The sequence below is a fragment of the Larus michahellis genome, chromosome 22 (genome assembly GCF_964199755.1).
Source record: "Larus michahellis chromosome 22, bLarMic1.1, whole genome shotgun sequence".
Lineage (NCBI taxonomy): Eukaryota > Metazoa > Chordata > Aves > Charadriiformes > Laridae > Larus > Larus michahellis.
This window is the reverse complement of record NC_133917.1, coordinates 3,079,332-3,103,342: the sequence shown is the minus strand read 5'-3', so window position 1 is coordinate 3,103,342 and position 24,011 is coordinate 3,079,332. Positions and strand designations below refer to the sequence as shown.

General features: G+C 63.1%; 2 protein-coding genes across 4 annotated transcripts; both read right to left on the bottom strand.

The window, feature by feature from the left end:
- Window positions 1-198: 198 nt before the first annotated feature.
- Window positions 199-9,710, bottom strand: CCNT1 (cyclin T1). 3 transcript variants are annotated; one of them, XM_074565027.1, is made up of 9 exons: window positions 9,429-9,710; window positions 8,499-8,580; window positions 8,048-8,176; window positions 7,111-7,171; window positions 5,690-5,752; window positions 5,252-5,297; window positions 2,766-2,929; window positions 2,350-2,420; window positions 199-1,967 (listed from the first exon to the last, which is right to left on the bottom strand). In XM_074565027.1, exons 1-9 carry the CDS (start codon window positions 9,602-9,604, stop codon window positions 546-548), a joined length of 2,214 nt encoding a protein of 737 aa, XP_074421128.1. In that variant the 5' UTR covers window positions 9,605-9,710; the 3' UTR covers window positions 199-545. The 3 variants fall into 3 exon arrangements, with proteins under 3 accessions (XP_074421128.1, XP_074421129.1, XP_074421130.1); XM_074565028.1 differs by lacking the exon at window positions 7,111-7,171 and having other exon boundaries at window positions 9,429-9,622; XM_074565029.1 differs by lacking the exons at window positions 5,690-5,752; window positions 7,111-7,171; window positions 8,048-8,176; window positions 8,499-8,580; window positions 9,429-9,710 and adding an exon at window positions 5,816-5,834.
- A 1,040-nt stretch (window positions 9,711-10,750) lies between these two features.
- Window positions 10,751-23,211, bottom strand: ADCY6 (adenylate cyclase 6). The gene is made up of 22 exons (XM_074564796.1): window positions 23,069-23,211; window positions 21,594-22,419; window positions 19,789-19,938; window positions 19,577-19,698; window positions 19,359-19,470; window positions 19,150-19,277; window positions 18,480-18,638; window positions 18,237-18,378; window positions 18,007-18,135; window positions 17,340-17,365; window positions 17,092-17,239; window positions 16,634-16,731; window positions 16,466-16,553; window positions 16,273-16,389; window positions 16,046-16,204; window positions 15,151-15,326; window positions 15,035-15,064; window positions 14,206-14,335; window positions 13,842-14,105; window positions 12,795-12,999; window positions 11,117-11,241; window positions 10,751-11,005 (listed from the first exon to the last, which is right to left on the bottom strand). The coding sequence occupies exons 2-22, from the start codon at window positions 22,416-22,418 to the stop codon at window positions 10,877-10,879; spliced, it is 3,462 nt and encodes a 1,153-aa protein (XP_074420897.1). The 5' UTR covers window position 22,419; window positions 23,069-23,211; the 3' UTR covers window positions 10,751-10,876.
- Window positions 23,212-24,011: the final 800 nt, after the last annotated feature.

Genomic DNA, 24,011 nt, shown 5'->3' with positions numbered 1-24,011 from the left:
GTCACCCTGTGGGCACAGCCCTTGGGGTCCCGTCACCCCCCCAGCCCTCCCCTCACGCCGCTTCCTCCCCTCCATCCCCCAAAAAGCTCCTGAACCCGCTCCTTGTTGCCAACAGCCCCAGTGGAACCACCCAACAAACCACCCCAAACCCTCACCGGGGTCCCCTGCAGCACCACAAAATTCAAATAAACAAAACACTAGGATATAAGTTACTGCTTAAATTATTTGTAAAACGTCTTAAATTTTCTGTGACATATTTTAAATACCCCCCAAGGCCCCCCCCACAATGTGTGTTCCCCAGAGGGGGCTTCAGTTCTAGCAGGGACAGAGCCCGCCACTAACTGGAAGTCAACGGGGGAAGGAGCAAGGAACAGAGAAAGGGTTTCTTATCCTTTCACAGCTTCAACAACTCCGCGCTCTAAATATCAATAATAAAAGTTATAATAAAATAGTTCTTCGTGAGGCAGTGGAGATCGAACAAGCCCTTTCACGCCCCGGCAGGGGCAGCCCAGGTTTGGGCTTGGGCTCAGTAGTAAAAACGGGCTTTATTTGGGGAGGGGAGGGAGCGGGGGGGGAGGTTCTGAGGGCAGGGGGGGTGGTCGGGGCTTGTCCGTGTTGGCCGGGGCTCTGGAGCTGGTGGAAGCCCGGGGGTTCAAGAGCTCGCCGTACGAGTGGTAGTCGAAGGCAGGGGGCTGGGTGGGCTGCATGCCCTGCGCGCTCAGCAGCGAGTGCAGCATATTGACCGTATCCTGGTAGTCACTGGCCTGGTTGGCGTTGTGCCCGTTGGCCCCGGTGGGACCCTTGTCCGATTTGCTGTGGGTAGCCCGGGCTTTGGTGGCCTGGGGTAAAGGGAGGTTGCCCGCATCTGAACTGTGGCCGGGGAGGTGGGCGGCCCCGGGGAGGTGGGGGTAAGGGAAGGGCATGGCAGGGCCTTTGGAGACTTTGCTGACTTTGGGCTGGTGCTCGTGGGCTCCAGCCGTGGCCACGGCTGGCGCCTCTTCTAGCAGGGGTCTCTTGCGGGACGAGGCCGGGGGAGCGTAGCTTTTGTGGGGCACGGCGCTGGGCTGGATGCTGTGTTTAGAGTCTCCGGGGCGCTTGGTGGCCACGTTGCTGGGGCCGGCGCCAAGCTGGGCGTGTAAGTGTTTGTGAGAGTGGTGGTTGTGGTGGTGGTGGTGGTTGGAAGAGTGGCCCTTGTGCTTCTCCTTATACTCCCGGTTCTTGGCACCGCTCTCATCCGAGGAGCCGAGCCTCTCTGCGGCGGTTGGCACCTTGATCCGCATTTTGATCTCTTCCTGCTTGGAGAGGGGTGGCCTCTCCCCGCCTCCACCTGCCATTGGGATCCTCAGCTTCAGAGCCGAGGCTTTGTCACTCTTTTCAGGGGCGGGAGGACGCTCAAGGTTCTCCGAGCCACCGATGGGGATTTTCAGGATGATCGGAGAGGGGTTGCTGTCCTGCTGGACTTCCCTCTCCCGCTGCTGCTGGACGAGGAGATTCTGCGCGGCGTAGGCGTACTGAGACCGCACGTTGGCCTCCATGTTCTCCAGCTGCCGCTTCTGGGCCGCCAGCTCCTCGGCATGCTTGGCCCGATACTCCTTGAGCGACACTTTGGCTGCTGGGGCGTTCTTGCCGCTCTGCTTCTGATAACCAGCGCCATCTTGCTGTAAAGGATGCTCAGAGGCCGACGAGCTTTCGTTAGTCCTGTGACTCTGGCCAATCTCCAGCTTGGCTGGAGGATGCCAGTGCTCAGACTGGGACATATCGGCACCGCTCTGGTCGCTGGGTGAGTCCGCCGTGGCTGGCAGAGATGGCCCTGCTCCAGCAGTGGAGGATGTCGACATGCTCATTAACCCAGCAATGTTCATGTCCGAACTATTGTTCCTGGAAATCATATTGAGGATTGTCTGCTCTGACAGGCTCTCGTCTTCACCGTGGTCATCAACCTTTGACTTCTTGGCTGCTTGAGAGGCCTGGAATAAAAGCAGCGACGAGACATTTACTTTGGGCTGTCACCAGAGCTGGTTCGGTGCAAGCAACTCACGCGGTACAGCGCAAGCTCTCATTTAAAGGCAGATCCACTTTGCCCCCAAGCCCTCCTTGTGGGAAAAGACCCAACCACTTGGAAGCAGGGTTCCCAGTGCGGTTGAAAAACCGAGGTCTCTACAGAGTTAATTCAGAACAGACGAACTCGAGCGCCGAAGCAACATTTTGCAGACACAGAGCGTTCAGACTGCCCCCCACACACACGCCCTTCAGACGCTGTCTCACATTGTCATACCGGAGATGCCACACAGAAATACATCAGCGCCTGTGTTCTCCTGCAAGCACCCCCCGTCCAAAGCAGATTCTTACCCGCCAGTTCCTGATACGTTTAAGCCGGTTGGGTGTTTTCTCAAGAATCTGCAGGAATTCATGAGTCAGTTCTGCAGAGGAGACACAAACCCAAGCGAGAGAGTCAGAGGTGGGGAGACCAGCACTAATCCATCAGGGCAACCCCCTACTTACTGATAACATAGCTACTGATTGAGATGGAGCTACTCCAGGAGGAGAAATACTGACTAGTATCACTGACCACATTTAAACTCATCTCACTGTGCACTTTTTGCCATCTCTGTTGTACCACAGAAGCTGCTGCACTGGAAACCTTGGCATGACCTGAAGTCTACGACCCGGCTGGTAGCCGTGTTTTAACGGCAGACCCAGGAACAGGGATGCCAAAAGAACGTAAGAGCCTTTTTGGGGGGGGAAAACCTCGCTCCAAAACTTACCATCTAAGAGCTCCAGAGTTACAGTGCCATCAACGTATTCCCACCAGTGCTTCCCGTCCGTGGAGACTGGGATCTCCCAGTTGGACCACTTACAAGCCAGGTGGATACAGACGCAGGCCACAACGGGAGGGGTGTACTGCAGGCTGAAGGTGGTCAGGTGCAGGCTGAGTCACCAGCAGGGAGAGAGAAACAGAAAGCCATGAACTCCCAAGCCTGAACTTCAGCACTCACAATCGCCCACTGAACAGACGCTGCACAAGAGATGGACGTGGTGGGGAAGTCCCTGCCATTCCTCCCCCAGTACAACCCTACTGTTACAGGCGTCTCTATCCCGCTCCACCGATTTGCTTGTTCCTTCCCTGTTCTGCTGCAGATAATTTGGATCCAGGCAACTCTGTCAACTCAAGGCTCTGCTGCCGCCCCACTCAAGTCCTCCTCCAAGGGAGAAAGCCAAGGGCTGGGTTTCCTGCCAGCCCCCGCCTCTGCTGTGGGCTCCGCTCGATCTGAGAAGAAACTCAGACGCTTCCAAGCGCAACTCCTGGGATGGCGTTCAAGGAGCGAACCGACCCTCTCTGGCTTTTAGGAAGGGTCTGGTCTTTCCCAAATGATTTTTAGGAAGAGCACTGAAGCTTCGGCTGTGAATAGCACTACATGCTGGAGTGACTCAGGAGCACCTAAAAGGGAGCCTGGCTGACTATCAAGCTTTTCCATTAGTAAATTAATTTGCCACGTGACTGCTCGGATGTCATTGCTAGGAGGTCTAGGTAACAATGAGAATGGGAGAACCGATGGCCTAAGAAAGCATCCTACTCTCTACCTGCAGGGACACCAGCTCCACTGAGCCTTAGAAACTGGGAGAGCAAGGGGAGCGCAGGATTTCCCCACTGTCACGCTCATGAATCGTCCCTTTCAAGGAGCGCTTGATGGAAATGGTGCCACTGAGCACCTACGCGCAGCCGCAGGATGGCATTGTCTGCATTTCTTCGCCATGCTCGGCTCATTAAACATTTTTTCCATCAATGTGATGCAGAGAGACAGAGATACGCATCTACAGCCAAAAAAGTCTGAAGCCATTTCATTAATACTGTATTTTCCGCACACCAAGAAGTCAAACCCAGGAAATTCAGAGCCTTTATCCAGCCTGCCCAAGCCAAAAGTGAAGTTAAGGTGCACAAAGAGCCTTAACTCTGCCCCGTTATGATGCAGAAGGAAATAAAAGACAAACATCTGTAGCTACACCTGATAAATCTAGTTCATCACTTAAGCACCTTAATCAGCCGCTTCATGGCATCACTTTAAGGCAAAATTGAGGCTGTCTGGCTGCATTTCTCACCTTCTGCCTGGATTTCTTTCAAGTATAACCTTAACTATAATTCCTTGGTTTTGCAATTATTGCTGCAGGGATAAAACACGTTTCAAGGATGCATTTACCCACACATTACTAACACCACCTTCCCTTGACGCTAGTTTATGCGGGAAACCCACACGGTGCCCTTTGGAGCTGGAGAGCACCTTCAACAAACAATTCTGCCAGCACGCCGTGGAGGCGAGCCGGGAGCACCTCTCACGGCAGAGAGGAGAGAAAACGACTCGCCCAAAGCCACGCACATTCATGGCTCGGAGGCATTGGCTGACCCTGCAGCTTCACCTCTGCTAGCACCTAAATCACCTTTTTCTCCCATCCTTTCAATTCTGCGAGCTCTTTCACAAAACCACAAGATTTTCTGTGGCCACAGCTCGGTCCATTCCAAACACTGGCTCCGTGATTTGGCTGAAACTGGTAATCCATGAGATTAAATTTAAAAAAAAAAAAAAAAAAACACAAAACAAACCCCATGTCGTTAAGTCCCAACACAAGGGCTGGTATCAGCCTTGCAGTGAAAAAATCGAGTCACAAAACTACCCAGACCTCTCAAGGTGAAAAAAACCTAGGGGCTTTTCTGCTTTCCAAGACTGTGCTTACAGGACTGTCTGTCCAGACGGGGCTATCCTTTTCTCTTGTAACACCTCTTGTAACACCTCATACCTGCATCCAACTACCCTTTTTTCACCCTTTCCACTCTAGATCAGCCTTCTTTGGGGCACAGACCGTTATCTGTAGACAGTACACACAGCACCCAATTTACACCTAGGTACTAAGCAAGTCAAAATGTATATATTTGTTTCAAGTCTACCATTTTGTTTTGGTTTGTGGGTTTTTTTTTGTTTGGGATTTTTTTTTAAGTTTCATAACTGTCTAACTGCCTATAAAACCAAAAAAAAAAGCAGTGAAGTTCCTGAGCATCCCATCTGCCTCGCTTATATGGCTGATTTTGCAGCTGGTCTTGACCAGCAGCTGGCAGGAGAAAGGGTTCCTGCTCTTCCTGAACCAAACCAAGCGATCCCCGGTTGCTCGCAGGCTGACCGATACCCCAGGGGTCACCAGTAGCACATCTCCTCCAGATAAGACCCTCTTGTCAAATATGAATCAATTGTAAAATAATAACCTGTTGGTAGCCATGAAATAGGAAGTTTGCGCCAAGTCCTTGCTGGCTGGAAGAGAAAAGGAAAAAACAGGGCATTAGTCTGCGTATCCTGACAAATATTATTGTATTTTAATACAAGAACCACAGGCCTCTCGCCACCACGCACACAATGAGGCACCCAGCACAGTTCGACTAACCCCACGCCACAGCTAGAAGGATTTTAGAAATTACTGTACATAGAGAGCTTTGCGTGGTTCATCAGAGCCACAACATCATGTCAGTCACTTGCAACTGCCTCTATTTTGACATATTTTGTTATGGTTATTAAGGAGACTGACTGCAGGCCAGTTCTCGGGCAGTCCCGGCTGAACGCTACAACTTATTTTCATGGCTCATCTCTATCGAGCTGAGGTTACACGGAGGAGACGCCACAAGCGCCCGACATCTGACGTCGCTTACCTCGCACTAGCTGCGTGCACTTCACCACGTGGGTGTGGGGATGGTCAATAGTGATCTCAAAACCTGGAAGAACACAGACATACGGGCATCAGAAAAACAGCGGCACACCCCCACGGATCTACGAACCTCACGTTTCCTGCTCCTGGGGGACAAGGCCTTCTCCCCTTCCCTCCTACAGCTCCTGCTCTCTGCTCGGAGGCAAGCAGGAATAGAGGAGCCCATTTTCCTGCATCCAGAAGACTCAAGTTCTCCAGTCACAAAACCCGAAGGTCGCTGCTGCTGCCAGACCTCCAAGCAGCTAAATGACTTCTGCGCTTGAAAGACCTCACTGAAAACAAAACAACTATTAAGGATTTTAAAAATAGCAGGACAAAGCCTCTTACAGCAGCTGGGAGGAAGGAGAAGACAATGGCATCTGCTCAAAGGAATTTCTGTCACCCAAAAAGCTAAGAGGAAGCAGACGTTTTCCCCTTTGAAGGAGCCTACAGCACTAAAGACAACTGAACTTAATCCTCCCTTCAGTTTCCTATTCAGTTTGGGCATTATGTTTTAAAGAAAAAAAAAAAAATTCAAATTGGTCCATGTGTGCAACAGATTTGGTTATTCCCACGTGGAACATTCTAGAAGAACTGAGATGTTACAAGGCAACTGGAGAACTGAGTCGCTGCAGAACTGGGCTCACAGTTTAGCCACTGTCTTGCCAGGCCGGCACGTGCGACCCATCGAGGCACCTGCCCCTCCTGTCCCCTTGCGAGTGAGGGACTACTGGCATCTGCTCCGAACCGAGTCAGAAACAACAAAGGCCCACTGAGTATTTTGGCGTGGAACGCTACCTACAAACTGCCTCTGAAATGGAATACACGTTAGTAAAAACAAGTTTTAACAGTACATTTTAGAAAGGAACACGATACCAGATCCAACAGCCACGGCCCTAAGCGTAGGCTCCAGCTTCTACTTTCAAAAAAAACCCCAAAACTGTTGGGTTTTTTCCACATTCAACTATATGATCAATATATTAACTTTCAACCCAGGTTTTGTTAGACATCTCTCAGTGCAAACTCCTTCCTGGCCACAGGACTAGAGCATTATTGAGTTCAACAGCACAACGGAAGACAGTGACCGGCGTCCAAGCGGTACAAAACCTGTTGTGGGGGGGAAAAAAAAAGAGACGAGCCACACTTCCACGCTTTAATTTCTCTGAGCATTGAACCTGACACAAGTTACACCTGAAAAAACTGACGTTAAAAGGAAAACAGAAGGAGTGGGTGCGAAAAATAGAGTTTGTTGCCTGGACTCTTGCTCTCCCACTGGTACATCTGCCCTCCAGCTGTGGAGAAGACTGTGCGGTTAGGCTCTCCGCTCTGCGGAACACTCCTGGGTCTGGGATTCGTGTGGCAGCCCGTCCGCTTTGAAAAACTTACCCAGGGTCTGCAGTATTATGCTCTCTAGAATGACCAGGTCTTGGGCTTGTTGCAGGTAAGCCTGGGGTTGAGAGGACAGGCAAGTTACTCACGATGAGGCACTCCGTATAAAGCCTGCACATTTCTAACACCCTTTTCTCAGGGAGGCAAAAATAGCAAAGGGGAATCTTTATGCCGATCTGCACTGGGGGAACTGGCACAGATTCCCTGCCAGAAAAGAGAAAGCAGAGCGCTGGGGCGGACCCGCTCCCCTGCTAGTGCTTCTGCTAGGGGGTTGCTGCTTCTGGATCCACAGTGGCCCTCTCAGTCCTGGTCCCTCGCACTGCACGGGACGGCTATACGAGCAGTACAGGAGAGGAATTAGCTGCTTTTTTTGGTTTTCTTAAGCTTTCCTGGATAAAGCTGCCCCTTTTCAGCAGGGTTGGCTGCTCAGTTCCAGGTAAGGTGGGCTGCCTCAAGAGATGGGGAATCGACAATGTTTTTAATAAACCCACCATTAAACGTGTGGGGACAGAACAGAACCAAACTGCACGCACCACCTTCTGCTCTGCCACAGGCACTACTCAATCGCAGCAGCCAACATCCATGCCCTCCTCAGAAGCTTTTCACGCAGACACTGTTATACAGCACATCTGAGTCACATTTGCAGCAGCACAGCAGAGGAGAACAGAAGAGAGGCTGCCACAGAGCAGGAAAGAAAAGCCTTCTGCTGTACAGAAGCCAAAAAGCTCTCAGTAGTGTAGGAGCAGTCGAATTGGAAAGCTGTCACTGACCATCCTAGGACCCAGCCGCTCGCTTAAGAGAGCGGGTACTGCTGAACCCGATTTAACGAGACGCTGTAGCCACGCAATTCAGGATGTAGCACGCTTCCGCCATTCCCATTCCTTGTGCCTCTGCTCCTCACATCAGAGCCCAGTTCTCCGATCTCGACACTTACCTCGCTCTTGGTGTCTAGAGGAGGTTCCTGGGGATGCAGACAGGCATGTGCTACCTTGATAACGTAATCCAGCTTGCGAGGCTGCTCCTCCACCTTGGCTGCCAAGAACAGAGCTGCCGGTACCACCGACTTCAGAGAAAACACAATTTTTTAAAAAATAAGTAAGTTCAAGATTAAAACAAATAAATTAGGTTAATTCTCAAGTCTAAAACAAATACTCCTTTAGAAAAGAAAGCCCGTGCAAGTCCAAACACCACTAAGAGGGAAAAGGGTCTCTGGTGACTACCGACAGCTACAAACCACCGTTCCCTTATCAAAGCCCCCTCCCCAGGGTCGGTCCCACCGCGTCACCCCTGAGCTGGCCACCAGGCAGCAGCAGGAGCGGAGCTGGGTTCCCGGCACCACCACCACCACCACCCCCCCCCCCCCCGCCAGACCCCAGCACACTTACGTTCCTGTGGAACTGGGTGAAGGACTGCACCATATAGAAGCGGTGCATGTACACGATGGCCGTGTTGATAGTGAGTTGGGAGCTGATGGAGTTGTTAAGGAAACACACAACCCCAACGACAACCCCTGGGCAATACGCTCAACTCCCCTTCATCCCACTGGCACCGGGCCGGGCCTCGCTCTCCCCGCTGCTGAGACACACCTGGCTCTCCCTGCTCCGGGGGCCGGACCTGGTCCTCCCTGCATCCCAGCATAGCTCTCCCTACTCCCGACCTCACTCTCCCCGCTCCCGAAATGGGCACGACTTTCCCCGGTCCCAAAACGCACTCGGCTCTTTCCCCTCCTGAAACGACCCCGGCTCTCCCCTGGCCGGACCCAGTCCTCCCTGCGGCCGGGCCGGCTCCACCCGCTCGCGAAACGGTCCTGGCCTTCCCCAAACGCCGGCATAACCGTCGCGGCTCCCAGGCCGGACCCGGTTCTCCCCGTTCCTGAAACGGCCCCGGCTCTCCCCGGGCCGGGCCTAGCCTTCCTCGCACCCCGGCACACCTCTCCCCAACTCCTGAAACGGACCTCGCTCTCCCCGCGGCGAGGGCCGGCTCTCCCCGGTCCCAAAAAAGCCGAGCCGAGCGTTCTCCCCGCTCCCGGGCCCAGCCTGGCCTTCCCCGCGCCCCGGCGTAACCGTCCCCGCTCCAGAAACGGGCCCGGCTCTCCCCGGTCCCATAACGCGCTCTGCTCTCCCCGCTCCCGGGCCCGGCCCGGCCTTCTCCACACCCCGGCATAACCGTCCCCGCTCCCGAAAACGGGCCCGGCTCTCCCCGCGGCCATCCCCGGCCCTCCCCGCACCCGGGCCTGGCTGTCCCCGCGGCGGCCAGGCCCGTCCCGCGGCCGCAGTACCCGAGCGCAGGCCGCGCGGCCTAGCGCGGCCGGATACACGTTGAGACGCTGTCCCATGTCCTGCAGCAGGTTGGCCGCCTGCTGCCGGTACGAGAGCTCCTTGTCGGGATCGAGCCCGGCGCGCCGCGAGGGGCTGCGGTCCAGCTGCTCGCGGGTGAAGTACCAGCGCCGCCCCGCCGCGCCGCCGGCCCCGCCGCCCGCCGAGGCCTCCATGGCGATCTGCGCCCGCGCGCGCACGCACGCACAAACGGACGCCAACGGCGCGCCGACGTCACAAGGGCGGCAGCGCGCCCGCACAGCGGCGTCCCCGGGCGGGGCGGGGGAGGCACCCGCGCACTCAGCCGCGCCTGCGCGTTCTGACGCACTAGCGTTGCTAAGGGGCGTGGCAGCCATTGGCCACGCCCCCCCGACGGTTCCCGTCAGCCCCCGCGGCGCCGCCCATACCCGGCACTGGGCCCCCCCCAGCCCGCGCCGTCTCCCCCCACCCCCGGGGCATGGGCTGCCTCACGGGACCGGGCCAGGGTCGCTCCAGGGTCTTCCCTTCCCCCCCCGGCGCCTGGTCGCCCCCCAGGATCTCTCCCTCCTCCCGGGGCATGGGCCCCTTGGGAATCTCGGCCCCCCACCCCGGACCCCAGGCCCCCCCCCCCCCCCCCCGCCCCGCAAGCCAGGCCACAGCTCGTATCCAAAGTGAGTTTTATATATAATTTATCTGTACACACGAAGGACAAAGTACCTCAGGTCGGTGCTGGGGGGGGGGGGGGTGGGGGGGGTGGAGGGGGAGGGCGCGACATCCCCCTCCCCCGGGCTACCCCCCCTCCCCCGTCCCCCCGTGTCCCGTCCCCCCTCCCCCGCCAAAAAAAAAACCAAACGAAAAAAAAAAAAAGAAAATGAAAAAAAGTCACTTCATTATTTTTTTTGCATTTAAAAGGAGAGGAGCTGCGCCCCCCTCCCCAGCCTCGCCCCCCACCGGCTGTCCCCCGGGAGGGAGTAGGACCCGGGGTGGTCTGGGAGGGGCCACGGAGGTGCTTTGCCTGCACCCCCCCCTTCCCCCCCTTCCCCCCCCCAGGCAGGCGGCACTTCAATTTGGCACATGGAGGGGGTTGGGGAGACCCCCAAACCACCCCCCCCCCCGGCCCCATCTCCCCTCTTTGGCACATGGGGGATTTCAGCAAAGGGGGAAGCTGCACGCCGACCCCCCCTCTGCAAACCCCCCTCCTCTGCAAACCCCCCCCCCCAACACAGCGCCTGGGGGCGGGGGGCACGGGGGGGGGGCACACACACACACCACCACCCCCCCAGCCACCTCCCTTGTGTCTATTTCTCCCTTTTTCCTCTCTTCCTTTTTTTTTTTTTTAAATATGTAGATTTTGGAGGTTTTTCCTTTTTTGCCTGACCCCGGTGCAGCCTGGGGGACACTACCCCAGGGCGGGGAGGGGGGGGGGGGGGGCGGGGGGGCCGCCCCAAACAGTACGGGGGGGGCCCCCCCTAACTCCCTCCGGGGCCGGCGTTGAGGAAGTAGGTGGTCATCTCCCCCTTGCCCTTGACCTTGACCAGCCCCCGACACTCCAGCACGTAGCCCTTGGCCGCCAGCACCTGGTACAGGTCCGTTGTCACCTGATGGAGGGGGACAGAGGGGTGAGGGGGGAAGGGGGGGGGGGTCTAGGGGGGAAGGGGGGGGGGGTCTAGGGGGGGCCCCCTGTCCCCCTCTCCCTGTCCCCGGCTGACCTGGATGCGGTCGGGGACGCCGGTGCTGTCCATGCGGCTGGAGACGTTGACGGTGTTGCCCCAAATATCGTACTGGGGCTTGCGCGCCCCGATCACCCCCGCCACCACCGGGCCCATGTTCAGGCCTGGAGGGAGGGAGGGGGCGGGACACACACACACACACACACACACACACACAGAGTGTCACAGCCCCCCTCTGCCGTGGGGGCGAGGGCATGGGGCGGGGGGGGGAGAGGGGAAAAGGGTGGGGGGGGTGGGCAGGGGTTTGTGGGTGTAAAGGGGCAAAGGGGAGGAGGTGCACAAAGGGTTTGTACGTGCAAGTGAGCGTGCAAGGGCAAAGGAGCGTGCAAATGGGCATCCAAGGGGTGTGCAAAGGGGGGGGGGCGGGCGATGGCAAAGGAGTGGGCAAAGGGGTGTGCAAGGGGTAATGGGGGGGGGGGGCCAAGGGGAGGGGGCGTGCGAGGGTTCGTGCATGCGTCGGAGTGCGCGACGGCGAAGGGGCGTGCAAAGAGGAAGGGGCGTGCAAAGTATTTGCACGTGCAAATGCGTGTGCGAGGGCCGAGGGGTGCGCAGAGGGGCGTGCGAGGGGTGAGGTGGGGGGGGGGGAAGCAAAGAGGGGGGTGGGCAAAGGGTTTGGAGGCGCAGAAGGAGCGTGCGAAGGGGAGCTAGGGCCTGCGGGTGCAAGGACTAAAAGGGACGTGCAACACCGGCCTGCGCAACGGAGCGTGTGAGGGCCCTGGGTGTAAAAGCGAAGGGGCGCGCAAAGGGTTTGGGTGTGCAAAGGGGTGGGGGGGGGCCTACGTGTGCAAGGGGGGTGTGGGCAAAGGGGAAGGGGCACGCAGAGGCTTTGGACGTACGTGGGGGCGTGCAATGGCAAAGGGGTGTGCAAAGCGTGGGGGGTGTGAGGGCCTGTGTGTGCAAGGACTACAGGGGTGTGTGAAGGCCGGGTGTGCGACGGCAACGGAGTGCGTAAAGGGGCATGCGAGGGGGGCACAAAGTGGGCACGGGTCGAGCAGAGGGGGTGCACAAGGGCTTGTGCGTGCAAAGGGGCGTGCGGAGGCCGCGCGTGCAAAAAGGAAGGCTGCGCAGAGGGTCTGCGTGTGCAAAGGAGTGTGCGAAGGGCAAAGGGGTGGGCAGCGGCTAAGGGGGGTGCAAAGGGGAGGAGGTGGGCGACGGATTTGGGGGTGCAGAGGGGTGTGCAAAGGGTTTAGGTGTGCAAAGGGGAGCGTGGGGGCCTACGTGTGCAAGGGTCGGGGCGTGCAAGGGGGATGTGGGCAAAGGGGAAGGGGCGCGCAGAGGCTTTGGACGTACGCGGGGGCGTGCAATGGCAAAGGGGTGTGCAAAGCGGGGGGGGTGTGAGGGCCTGTGTGTGCAAGGACTACAGGGGTGTGTGAAGGCCGGGTGTGCGACGGCAACGGAGCGCGTAAAGGGGCATGCGAGGGCCGAGGGGGGCACAAAACGGGGAGGGAAGGGGAAGGGGTGTGCGAGGGTTTGCGTGCGCCGAGGGGCGTGCGAGGGCAAAGGGGGCGCGCGAGGGCCCGTGCGCGGCTCTGGGGGCGCAGCAGGGGGGGTGCGGGGGCCGCGCGTGCGGAGGGCAGGCGCGTTGAGGGGGGGACGGGATGGACGGGGAAGGCCGGGGGGGTGGGAGGGGGGGGATGTCCGCAGACGGGGCGCTCACCGATCTTCATCTGGAAGTTGTTGAAGGAGTGCTCGTTGATGTACTTCATCTGCTCCATCAGGTGCATGGCGTAGTCAGCCAGCGCCGCGATGTGGCTCCGGCCCTCCCGGTCGTAGGTGGAGGCGTTCAGCCCCGAGGCCGCCATGTAGGTGCTGCCGATGGTCTTGATCTTTTCCAGCTGGCGGTACTTCTGCTCGCTGATGATCTGGGGCGGGGGGGGAACAGCGAGGGTGGCGTCACCCCCACCTCTACGGTACGCCCCATCTTCCTCGCACCCCCTCCCGTGGTCTCTCCCCCAAGCCCCTCGCACACTGCTCCAGGGCCTCTCCAGCACCCTCTGCACCCCGTCTTCTTCCATCCCATGGACGGGGCTCCGCAGCCTCTCTGGGGCCCCGTGCACCCCATCCCACGGCTCCGTGAACACGGCTCCGCCTCCTCTCCGGCGCCCCATGCACCCCGTCTTCTTGCACCCCATCCCTGTACGCCCCATGGACGGTGCTCCCCAGCCTCGCTGGGGCCCTGCGCACCCCAACCCCTGCACCCCACCCCATGGGGCTCCATGAGTGCCGCTCCACGGCCTCTCCAGCACCCCGTGCACCCCATGTACCCCATCCCCCCACACGGTGCTCCACGGCCTCTCCGGCACCCTGGGCACCCCATATTCCTGCACGCCATCCCTGTGCACCTCATGCATGCTGTCCCACAGCCTCTCTGGGGCCCCGTGCACCCCATCTCCTGCACCCAGTGCCATGGCTCCATCAACGCTGCTCCACGGCCTCTCCAGCACCCCGTGCACCCCATCCCCTGCACCCCATCGCCTGCACCCCACACACGCCGCTCCACGGCCTCTCCATCACCCCATGCACCCCACCCCCATGCATCTTACCCTCTGGTCCCCCATGCACAGAGCTCCGTGGCCCCTCCAGCACCCCATGTGCCCCATTTCCTGCACCCTATCTCATGGCTCCATGAACGCTGCTCCTTAGCCTCTCCAGCATCCCATCCCCACGATCCACCCCATCGCACCCCCACTCCGCCCCCCGGCACCTCGTCGAAGTCGGCGATGATCTCGTTGAGCAGCCGCAGGCATTCAACGCCCTCGTTGTTGGCCTCCAGCTCGACGTAGAACTCGGAGAAGTTGCTGATGGAGGCGAACATGACGGCCACGCACTCACAGGACTGGTAGTAGAGCTCGTCGTTGCGCCGCTCCCGTGCCAGGAAATGTGCCGCCACGTCCTTGGGCAGGATGTTGTGCAGCAGCCGCCGGTTGTAGGCCTGCAGCTCCTCCATCTCCTCCTTCTCGCCCGTCGCCTGCGTCGCACAGCGCCATGCAGGAGCCGCGCCGGGGCCCCACGGCTCCCCCAGGGTGCGGGGAAGGGGACAGTCCCGGCCCCTCGTCCCCGGGTCCTACCTGCAGCTTCCAGAGGAAGTCGAGGCGGGCGGTGGACTCAACCTGCTGCGCGTGCAGGTACAGCGCCAGCGCGAAGACGGCCAGGATGACGGGGGTGACATACCGCAGGGCCACCTTCCCCTCTGCCGGGCTGTGGGCAGCCCCCACCCGCTTGAGCTGGTGTGTCGGACGAGTCCGTGCCCACCCCAGGGACCCCAAGACGGCACCCACCCCAGTGATTCCCAAAGATGGACCCAATCCCCAGAAGATGTGCCCACCCCAGGGACCCCAAACCTGCACCCAGACCCCTAAGATGCCCCCACCTGAGGGATCGCCAAAGACGCACCTACTCCAGGGACCCCAAACCTGCGCCCAACTCCAGAAGATGCACCCACCCCAGGGACCCCAAACCTGTACCCAACTCCAGAAGATGCACCCGCCCCAGGGACCCCAAACCTGCGCCCAACTCCAGAAGATGCACCCACCCCAGGGACCCCAAACCTGCGCCCAATTACAGAAGATGCACCCACCCCAGGGACCCCAAACCTGCGCCCAACCCCAGAAGATGCACCCACCCCAGGGACCCCAAACCTGCACCCAGACCCCAAAGACGCACCCACCTGAGGGATACCCTAAGATGCACCCACCCAAGGGATCCCAAGGGTGCACCCACCCTGTAAGACGCACCCAACCCCAAAGACGAACCCGACCCAGGGACCCCAAAGCTGCACCCGGCCCCCAAAGCTGCACCCACCCTCGCAGCACAGACCCCCAACAAGGGACTCTCCTGCTGCTGCCCACCCTCATCCCGCTGGTCCCAGTTCCCTGCTGGTCCCAGTTCCCCGCTCACCATTCGCCCTGGGTCATGTTGAAGGAGGGCCTGGGGGGAGAGGAGCTGGGGGTTAGTGGGGTGGGGATGTGGCTCCCAGGGTGGGGACCCCCGAGGGGGGGACACCGGGCACTCACAGAGCATTAGCTACCACCAGCAGGTCGGCGTTGTCGAAGAGGGTGGCCTGGGGCCCCTCCACCAGCACCAGGTAGGTGGCCTCGATGGCCACCATGAGCAGCAGCTTGCCGATGCTGCTGATGTGCAGGAAGACGGAGCAGGCCAGCAGGCTCAGCACCACGCTGTAGCTGAAGTACTGCGGGAGAGACACGGCGGGGACGCACCCGTGAGGAACCCCTGCCAGCACCCCACACCCATGGGGACACCTTGCACCCATGGGGACCCCCTGCCAGCACCCTCAGGGGCTCTGCGCCAGCTCCCATGGAGGACTCTGCACCCGTAGGGACCTATGCCAGCACCCTGTATCTGCTGGGACCCCGTGCCAGCATCCTGTAATCTTAAGGATGCTGCACCTGCAGCACCCTGTACCCTTGGGGACCCTGTGCCAGCACCTTTGGGGACATGGGACCTGCAGGGACCCTGCGCCAGGACGCTGCATCCTTGAGGACGCCATGCCGGCAGCGTGGGGGATGCTGTGCCTGCAGGGACCCCACGCTGGCACCCTGTACTGTCAGGGACCCCACGCCAGCATCCTCGGGGACACTGTGCCTGCAGGGACCCTGTGCCAGCACCCTGCACCCTCGGGGACCCTGTGCCAGTGCCCATGCAGGACTTTGCACCCACAGGGACCTACGCTGGCACCCTGCATCCGTGGGGACTCCTTTCCAGAACCCCGGGGGACACGGCACCCATGGGGACCCTCTGCCAGCATCTTGCATCCTCAGGGACCACGCGCCAGCACCCAAGGAGGACCTTGCACCGGCAGGGACCCACGCTGGCACCCAGGTAGGATCTCATCCCAGTGCCCTGCACCCGTGGGAGACCTGCACCCATGGGTGCCCCATGGCCACTCACCTCGGGGAAGTCACAGGCCAGCCCGTCACGGTGGCAGGGGCCCGCGGGGCTCCCCAGGGAGAAGTTGAGGGCCCGGAGCTGGCAGGGTCCCACAGCCTCAGGGGTGACGTTGAGCTCGCGGGCGGCGCAGTCCCGCAGGGACACCCGGCTGCAGGGGAACTGGGAGGGGAGAGAGGGGTGAGCCAGTGCCCCACAGCCCCCCGCGGCCCCCGACCCCACGCCCCTACCATGTTGACGAAGGCGGCGATAAAGACGAGGAGGATGGTGAAGACCCCGATGACGGTGCTGTGGGCGCGGGACTGGACAATCTTCCGGGAGAGCCGCTGCAGGGCAGCGGGGAAGAGCTGCGGGTGGAGAGGGACCCCGTCACGCATGGCCGAGCCCCTCCGCGTCCCCCCCACCCATCACCCCTGTACTCACGGTGACACAGGAGTAGACGGCGCAGACAAAGAGGATGGCGGCAAGGAGGATGAAGATGCCAACATAGACACCGAGCATCAGTGGGGAGCTGGGGAGAGAGGTGGCCATGAGCACCTGGGGGGAGCAGGGGGCCGGGGACCAGGGTCTGGGGGGGGCTGTGGCACTCACTGGGGGAACACCACGATCTGGAGGCAGCAGATGAAGCAGAAGACGAGGAGGGTGCAGGCCACGTAGCCAGCGAAGCGGTCGTCCACCTTCTTGGAGTACTGCGGGGAGGAGAGGGGTGAGCTGGGCTGGGCCGGGGGGGGACAGGGGGGACAGGGAGGATGGAGGGGCCAGGACAGAGGGGACCACGGAGCCAGCAGGATGGAGGGGACGCCACAGATTAGAGGGTTCAGAGATTACCCACGGAGAAGGTGGAGGTGACCGCAGGGGCTGGAATGGAGGAGACCACGAGGCCAGGACAGAGAGGACGCAAGGGATGGAAAGGATGGGATGAAGGGGGACAAGGAGGACCCCCAGGGAATGGAGGTGAGATGAGGGGAACCAAGGTGCTGATGGGGCCGGGACAGAGGGGACTTCAGGGGACAGAGGGGACCACAGAGCTGGGAGAGAGGGACCCCCACCTTCTTCTCCAGCTCGGGCGTCTGGAAGGTGAGCAAGAACTTCTTGACGTGGTCCTTGCGGAGCTGGTCGATGCTGCGGGCGTCGATGGCCCGGCTCAGGAACTCATCCACCTCATCCTCGGGGTTGAGGGCCTCCTGGGCACCACGGCTGGGGACACGGGTGGGTCAGGACCCCTCCAGGCCACCGGCTCTGCCCCAGGGAGGGACTGGCTGTGACACCCCGGGCACCCCAGCATAGGGACACTTACTTGTCCTTACTGGAGTCATCGATGCCCTGAGGAGACACAAGGGAGGTGGGGGTGTCAGGGACACTGGCGTGGATGGGGGGCACCCGCACAGATGACGAGGACATGGGGCACCCAAGGGTCACCAAGGCCACCAAAGATGGGGGACAGAGTCCCAGGTGTAACCAGGACGGGGTGGATTCCTGAGGGTTCCCCAAGCCTGGCGAGGATGGGGGAGTGTCCCCAAAGGTCTGCAAAGGGAGGAGGGAGGGGCCTGGGGTGGGGGGGGGGATGTCTGACACCAGTGAGGCTGGGGGAGCCCTGAGGGTCCCCAAGGCCAGTGAGGACAGGGGGGATCCCCAAGAACTGGTGAGGACAGGGTGTACGCCTGGGGCTCCCTGTGGGCTCGTGATGACGGGGGAGATCCCCAAGGGCTGGTGAGGATCGGGGGGGCAGGGGGGGGGAGACGGCTGGGGGTCCCCATGGGCCGGTGAGGATGGGGAGAGGCCCGGGGGCTCCCCGAGGCCATGGGCTGGAGCAGGCGGGAGGAAGCACGCGAGGGCTGCGGGCAGGGCAGGGGAAGCCCATGGCAGCCGCGGAAAGGTGGTGAGCGGCCGATACCGCCGCGGTGGGGGCCCCTGTGCTGAACACACACACACACCCACACCCACCCCCCCGCGAAGCCGCTCACCATCTGCCGGAAGGCCTTGGAGTCCTTGGTGCGGGAGAAGGAGCGCTCGGGCACCCAGCGCGGCACCAGCCCCTCCGTCGAGTTGGCGCGAGCCCGCTGCAGCTTGGCCAGGATGGCTTTCTCCTCCTTCTGCGGGGCGACGCGGCCCTGAGAGGGGTGGCCCCGGGGTGCCCCCCTCCTCCCTCTGTGTCCCCCTGACGTGTTTCCCCCCCCCCCCCCCGCCAACTCACGCGCTTCTGGCTGCAGCCGACGATAAGGAAGGTCTCGATGTTGTGCTCCTTGAGGTAGGCATTGCGCTCGCCCCCGTGGCCCGGCTCCACCTCGTAGTCACCGTTCAGGTACTGCAGCGTCGCCCAGGTGATGTGGATGCGCCTGGGGATGGGGGGGATGAAGGCGCTGAGCATCCCCCTGCCCTGTGCCCCCTCCCCCCCCCCAAACCCCAGCCCAGCCCCCCCCCCCTCATCCCGGCTCACCCGGCTTTGCCGCCTGCTTCCATGTGGTTGGCGAGGGTGACGTCGTTGGACCAGACATCGAACTGCCACTTGCGCAGCCCCAGGACGCCGCAGTGCACCCGCCCGCTGTGGATGCCCACGCGCATGTTCACGTTCACCCCCGTCACCTCGCGCACCAGCCTGCGGACAGCACCGGCACCGCGTCACCCCGAGGCACCGCGTCCCCCACCCCAAGGCCCTGCGTCCCCGGGCCGCTGAGCACCGGGGATGTGCCAGCACCAGGGACCGGCACAGCCCCCCAAGGTGCGGTGGCACCAGGGACATGCCGGCACTGGGGTGGGATGGGGTGGATTCCCAAGGGTTCCCCAAGGATGGGGCGGGGGGCGGTCTCCAAGGGTCTGCAAAGGGAGGGATCTGGGGGGGATGTCTGATGCCAGTGAGGATGGAGGACCCCTGAGGGTCCCCAAAGCCAGCAAGGACAGAGGGGCACCGGGGCTGGGCACGGCCCCCCAGGGCTTCAGTGGCACCGGGGATGTGCCAGCACCAGGGACCGGCACAGCCCCCCAAGTTGCAGCGGCACCGGGGACATGCTGGCACCGGGGTCAGGCACAGCCCCCCCCGGGGTTGCGGTGGCACCGGGGCTGTGCCAGCAGCAGGGACGGGTGCGACCCCCGTGTCCTGCCCCACTCACGAGATGGCCTCGATCATGTCGACCCCCATCTCCACGCAGCAGTGAGCGTGGTCCCCGCGCGCCTCTGGCAGCCCCGACACGCAGTAGTAGCAGTCCCCCAGGATCTTGATGCGCAGGCAGTGGTTCTCCTGGGGGAGGACGGGCAAGTCAGGGGGGCTCCAAGAGCCGCCCCCCCCGCCCCCAACTCCTCCCTTTGCCCCACCGCTCACCGCCGCCAGCTTGTCAAAGCGAGCGAAGAGCTCGTTGAGCGTCATCACCAGCTCCTGGGCCGTGCACTGCGAGGCCAGGCTGGTGAAGCCCTCGATGTCCGCGAAGAGGATGCTGCCAGGAGGAAGAGCGTGGGCTGGGGAGGGACCACACACCACCCCGGATCCCCTCGGCTGGTGACAGCTCCCCCAAACCTCACCTCCCCCCAGCCCCTCCGTACCTGACATTGTCGTGCTTCTGGATGTAGATCTTGTGGAACATCATGTCCTCCTTCTTGGTGTTGATGTCCTCCTTCATCTCCATGGCCACGTGCTGGGGCAGCACCGAGAGCAGCAGGCGCTCCTAACCCCAGCACCGCCCCATTAGCAGAGGACCGGGACCCCCCCCAGACCCCCCAGCCCAGCACGGGAGATCCCAAGACCCCCAACTCACCTGCTGGCGGTTCTCGCGCTGGAGGTGCAGACGCGCCTGGATGTAGCCGCGGGTCTCCTGGAAGGCCTGGCGCTGGGACACCTCAGCCGGGTAGTGGGTGCAGACCCCCACCACGTTGGTGCAGAGGAATATGAGGGCGTTGGCGCTGAGCTGATGGGGGAGGGGGGCTCAGTGCTGCCACCCGGGGACCCCTGGCCCCATGGTGAGACCTGGCTGGCTCTGCCACCCTCCTCTGCACCCCAAAACCCTGGCTCTGGTATGGGGGGGTGCTGTCAGGAGGAGCAGGGGGGGAACATGGGGCATGGACACGTGGGGACCTGGGCACCCAGGGCAAGGGGGACGTGGGGGTGCAGGGACCCAGGACAGGGTGGATGCAGGGGCATGGGGATAGGGGGGACCAGGGTGAGGGGGGTGTGGGGCACCTAAGGACGTGGGAAACCAGGGCAGGGGGGGCTGCAGTAACACAGGGGACCTGGAGATCCAGGGCAGGGGGACACAGGGCAACCGGGGCCGCAGGAAACTGGGGCACGTGGGGACCGGGGCACGTGGGGACCAGGGCACCCAGGGCAGGGGTGGCAGAGGGGACCTGGGGACACATTGGACTAGGGCAGGGTGAACCGGAGGGGTTTCTGGGGACCCAGTGCAGGGGGGACACGGGAACTTGGGGACATTGGAAACCACGGCAGGAGGGACCTGGGGATCCAGGGCAGGGGGAATATGAGGATGCAGGGACCTGGGGCAGGGGGGACATGGGGACCAGGGATACGGGGGGAAGCGGGGACGCAGCCAGGCCCCGCAGGCCCTCGGGAAGCGGAGGAAGCCGGGGGAGGGCCGGGAAGCGGAGATGGCTGCAGCGGGAGCGCTGCGGTTTCCCCCCCTCCCCGTCCCTGTCCCTGTCCCCTGGGACCGGGGCCAGGGCTATTTATAGCGCTCCTTTGGGCTGGGAGCGGGGGCCGGGCACCCACCCGCCGGCCCCATTGCACCCCCCGGCCACGGGCCGCAGCCCCATCGCTCCCACCCCATGGGGTGGGCACCGCTCAGGGGGGCTTCCCCTCCTGTGACCTCCCCACCCCAAGCCCTCCTGGCCTCGGCCCCCTGGCCCCCCCGGCGTCACGTTCCTCGCCCTGCGTCCCATGGGGACGGCACGTGGCCCCGGCCCCGGCCAGGCAGGGCGAGGGTGATGGGTGGCCCCATGCGAGGAAGAGGAATGCAGCGAGGCCCTGCTGGGGGCTGGGAACACAGCGGGACCCCCCCAGTGCCCCCCTGTGCCTGCAGCACCCCACTGGGAGGACCCACCAACCCGGCAGGGAGGCAGGACAGGGGACACTGGCAGGGTCCCAGCCCCTCCGGGTGGCAGCCACCCCCCCTGCCCTGGCGCCCCGGCAGCCCGGGCAACCCCGTGGGGGTTTCCGCCGGCACCACAACAGGGGCTTTGTGGGTACCCCCCCCACCCCGAGCACAGCCCACAATGGCAGGTCTGTGCACAGCCCCGCTGGGACAAGGGGCCCCCTCACCCCCGGTGCGGGGCTGCGGCAGTGGAGCGACCCCCGGCCATGCCACAGGCAGCACCCACAGCACCCTGGCAGGGGACCCCCACCGCCACGGGGCAGCCGAGGGGCCCCTCCCGCATCTAGAATTTTCCATGGGCAAGAAAAGCCCGATTTTGCAGAGAGGGACTCGGGGAGCCACCGATGGGGACAGGGATGGGGGGGTCCTACCCGAGGCCTCCCCCACCCCACACCCAGGCAGGCAGGACCCCCTCGGCGCAGCCTCCCCTGTGTGTGTGCCCCCCCCCCCAGCCCTACCTGCTTCCAGAGGAAGGGGTCGGCGGCGTTGCGGTGCCAGGCAATGGCAAGGTGCAGGGCGGAGAGGAGGACGCCGGCCAGCACGGCCGCCCGCATCCGCACCGGCAGCAGCGTGTAGGTGATGTAGATGAAGAAGACGCTCCACCAGACGCCCTCGGCCGCGCTGCGGGGCGCAACGGCCACCGTCCCCAGCGCCTGCACCCCGGCCAGCAGCCCCAGCACCACGTAGCTCACCACCCACATGTAGTCCTGGGGGAAGGCGCTGCGGCTGCACAGCACCATCAGGAGCAGGAAAAGAGCCGTGGCGCTCACCAAGGCAGCGGCCACCGGCACATGCGGGGCACCAGGCAGGCAGTGGAAGAGCAGCATGACCCCGCAGACCAGCACCAGTACCCCCATCAGCACCGTCAGGCTGCTCTGGTTCATCTGGAAGAAGTAGCGCTGGTAAAGCCGCTCCAGTTTGGCCGACTGGAAGCGTTTGGAGCGGAAAACCTGGAGCAGCCGCCGCCAGCACTCGCCGGCCGATGGTCGCCCCCCGGCCCCCTTCGGCCCCTTGGCTTCGCCGTCCTCCAAGCCCAGGTCCACCGATTTGAGCCCCAGGTCACCCGCGGGCCCCTTCTTGCCATAGTGGTCCTCCTGCCAGGTGCAGTGCAGCCCCCGGGGGGGCCCCCCGCCCCGCTCCATCTCAGGGTCCTGCAGGCAGCTCATGTAGCGGGGGCCGCAGAGGGCGGCACGGGGACGGGTGCCCTTCTTGCCGTTGCGCTCCCCCCATGCCGTCTTCCGCTCGTCCACCTTGGGCACCAGGATGCCGCTGAACCACGACATGCTGCGGGCGCCAGGAGGGGGTCAGCGCTCGGTCCCCCACCCCCGTGCCCCCAGAGGGACCCTGGTGCCCATGGGGGTGCGAGGCGGCATTTTTCCCAGCTGGCAGCGAAGGGCCCTGGTGTCCCACCCTGGGGGGACGCAGAGCCTAAGCCCCAATTCCCCCACCAGCCCCATGGCCCCTGCAGGTGCCCGGTGCCGGTGTCCTAGTGTTTGGCCCTGCCGAGGCCGCCCCAAGCCCGTCCTTCCCAGCGCAGCGACCTGCGGCAAAGCTGGAACCGTCCCGGGCGTCCCGGCCCTGTTTGTCTTGAACGGCGGCCAACGGCCCATACCGGGCAACCCGGCCCCCGGGGCACCGGGAACCAGACGGGACGTGGCAACCGGTCCCAGTCGCGGGCAAACGGAGGTGGGGATCGGCCGCCCGGGAAGGGCCGGCCCCGGCGGCGGCCGCCTCCCTACCCGCCTGCTCCGGGCACGGCCCGCGGCGAGCCCCGCCGAGCCCGGCACGGCCCCCCGGACCCTCCCGCCGCTACCGGGCACCCCCCGGGGCTCAGCTCGGTCCGTGTCCCCCCCTCCGCGCCGCACCGGGCCCCGCGCAGTACCCCGCTGCCCGCCCCCCGCCCCCCGCGCCGCGCCCGGCCGGCCCCGCTCACCTCCGCCGCCGCCGCCTGCGGGGCCCCGGCACGGCCCCGCCGCCGCCGCCCGCTCCTACACGGTGGCCGCGCTGCGCCTCCGCCGCCCCATCCCGCGCTCAGGCCGGGCCCCCGGTGGCGGCCCCGGTCCCGGTCCCGGTCCCGGTCCCGGCCGCAGCCCCGGCCCCGGCCCGCCCCGGCCGGTGCCCGCCCCCCCCCCCCCCCCGCCCGGATCCTCTCCCGGGCGCTCCCGACCGGCGGCCTTAAAGGCGCAGCGGCGGCGGCGGCGGCGGCCCCGGTACGGCCCGGAACGGCCCGGTGCGGCCCGGTGCGGCGGGGGAGGCGCGGGCGGCAGGCGGGGGCGGCGGGCGCGCGCGCGGGCAGGGGCGGACCGGCACCCCCGGGGCTGCGCACACACCCGGACACACGGACACACGCACACACACACACCCCCCCCCCCGCTGCACCCGCACGGCGGGGACAACGGGGACAGGGGCAGCCGCCCCCCCCCCCTCCCCGCGCACACGCCCCCCCCCCCCTTTGAGTGTGTCCCTTGCACACGCACCCCAGCGCCCCCCACTCGCACGCCCGCCCTGCGCACCCCGACACATCCCTGGCAGGGACGCGCACACACACGCACACACACACACCCCCCTTGCACGCTTACACCCCCCTTGCACACTTACACCCCCCCTTACACACTTACACCCCCCCTTGCACACGCACGCAGACACCCTTCCACACGTACACACCCGTTTTGCGCCCACGTTACCCCCCCCCTTGCACACACACGCGCGTGCACACCCCGTTGCACACACACACGCACACATACGCACGGCCCCCCCCTTGCACACACACCTACGCCCCCCGGCCACGCACACGCACACACACACCCCCCCCCTTGCACACGTACACACCCGTTTTGTGTGCACACACACCCGCGTGCACGCCCCCCCTGCACGCA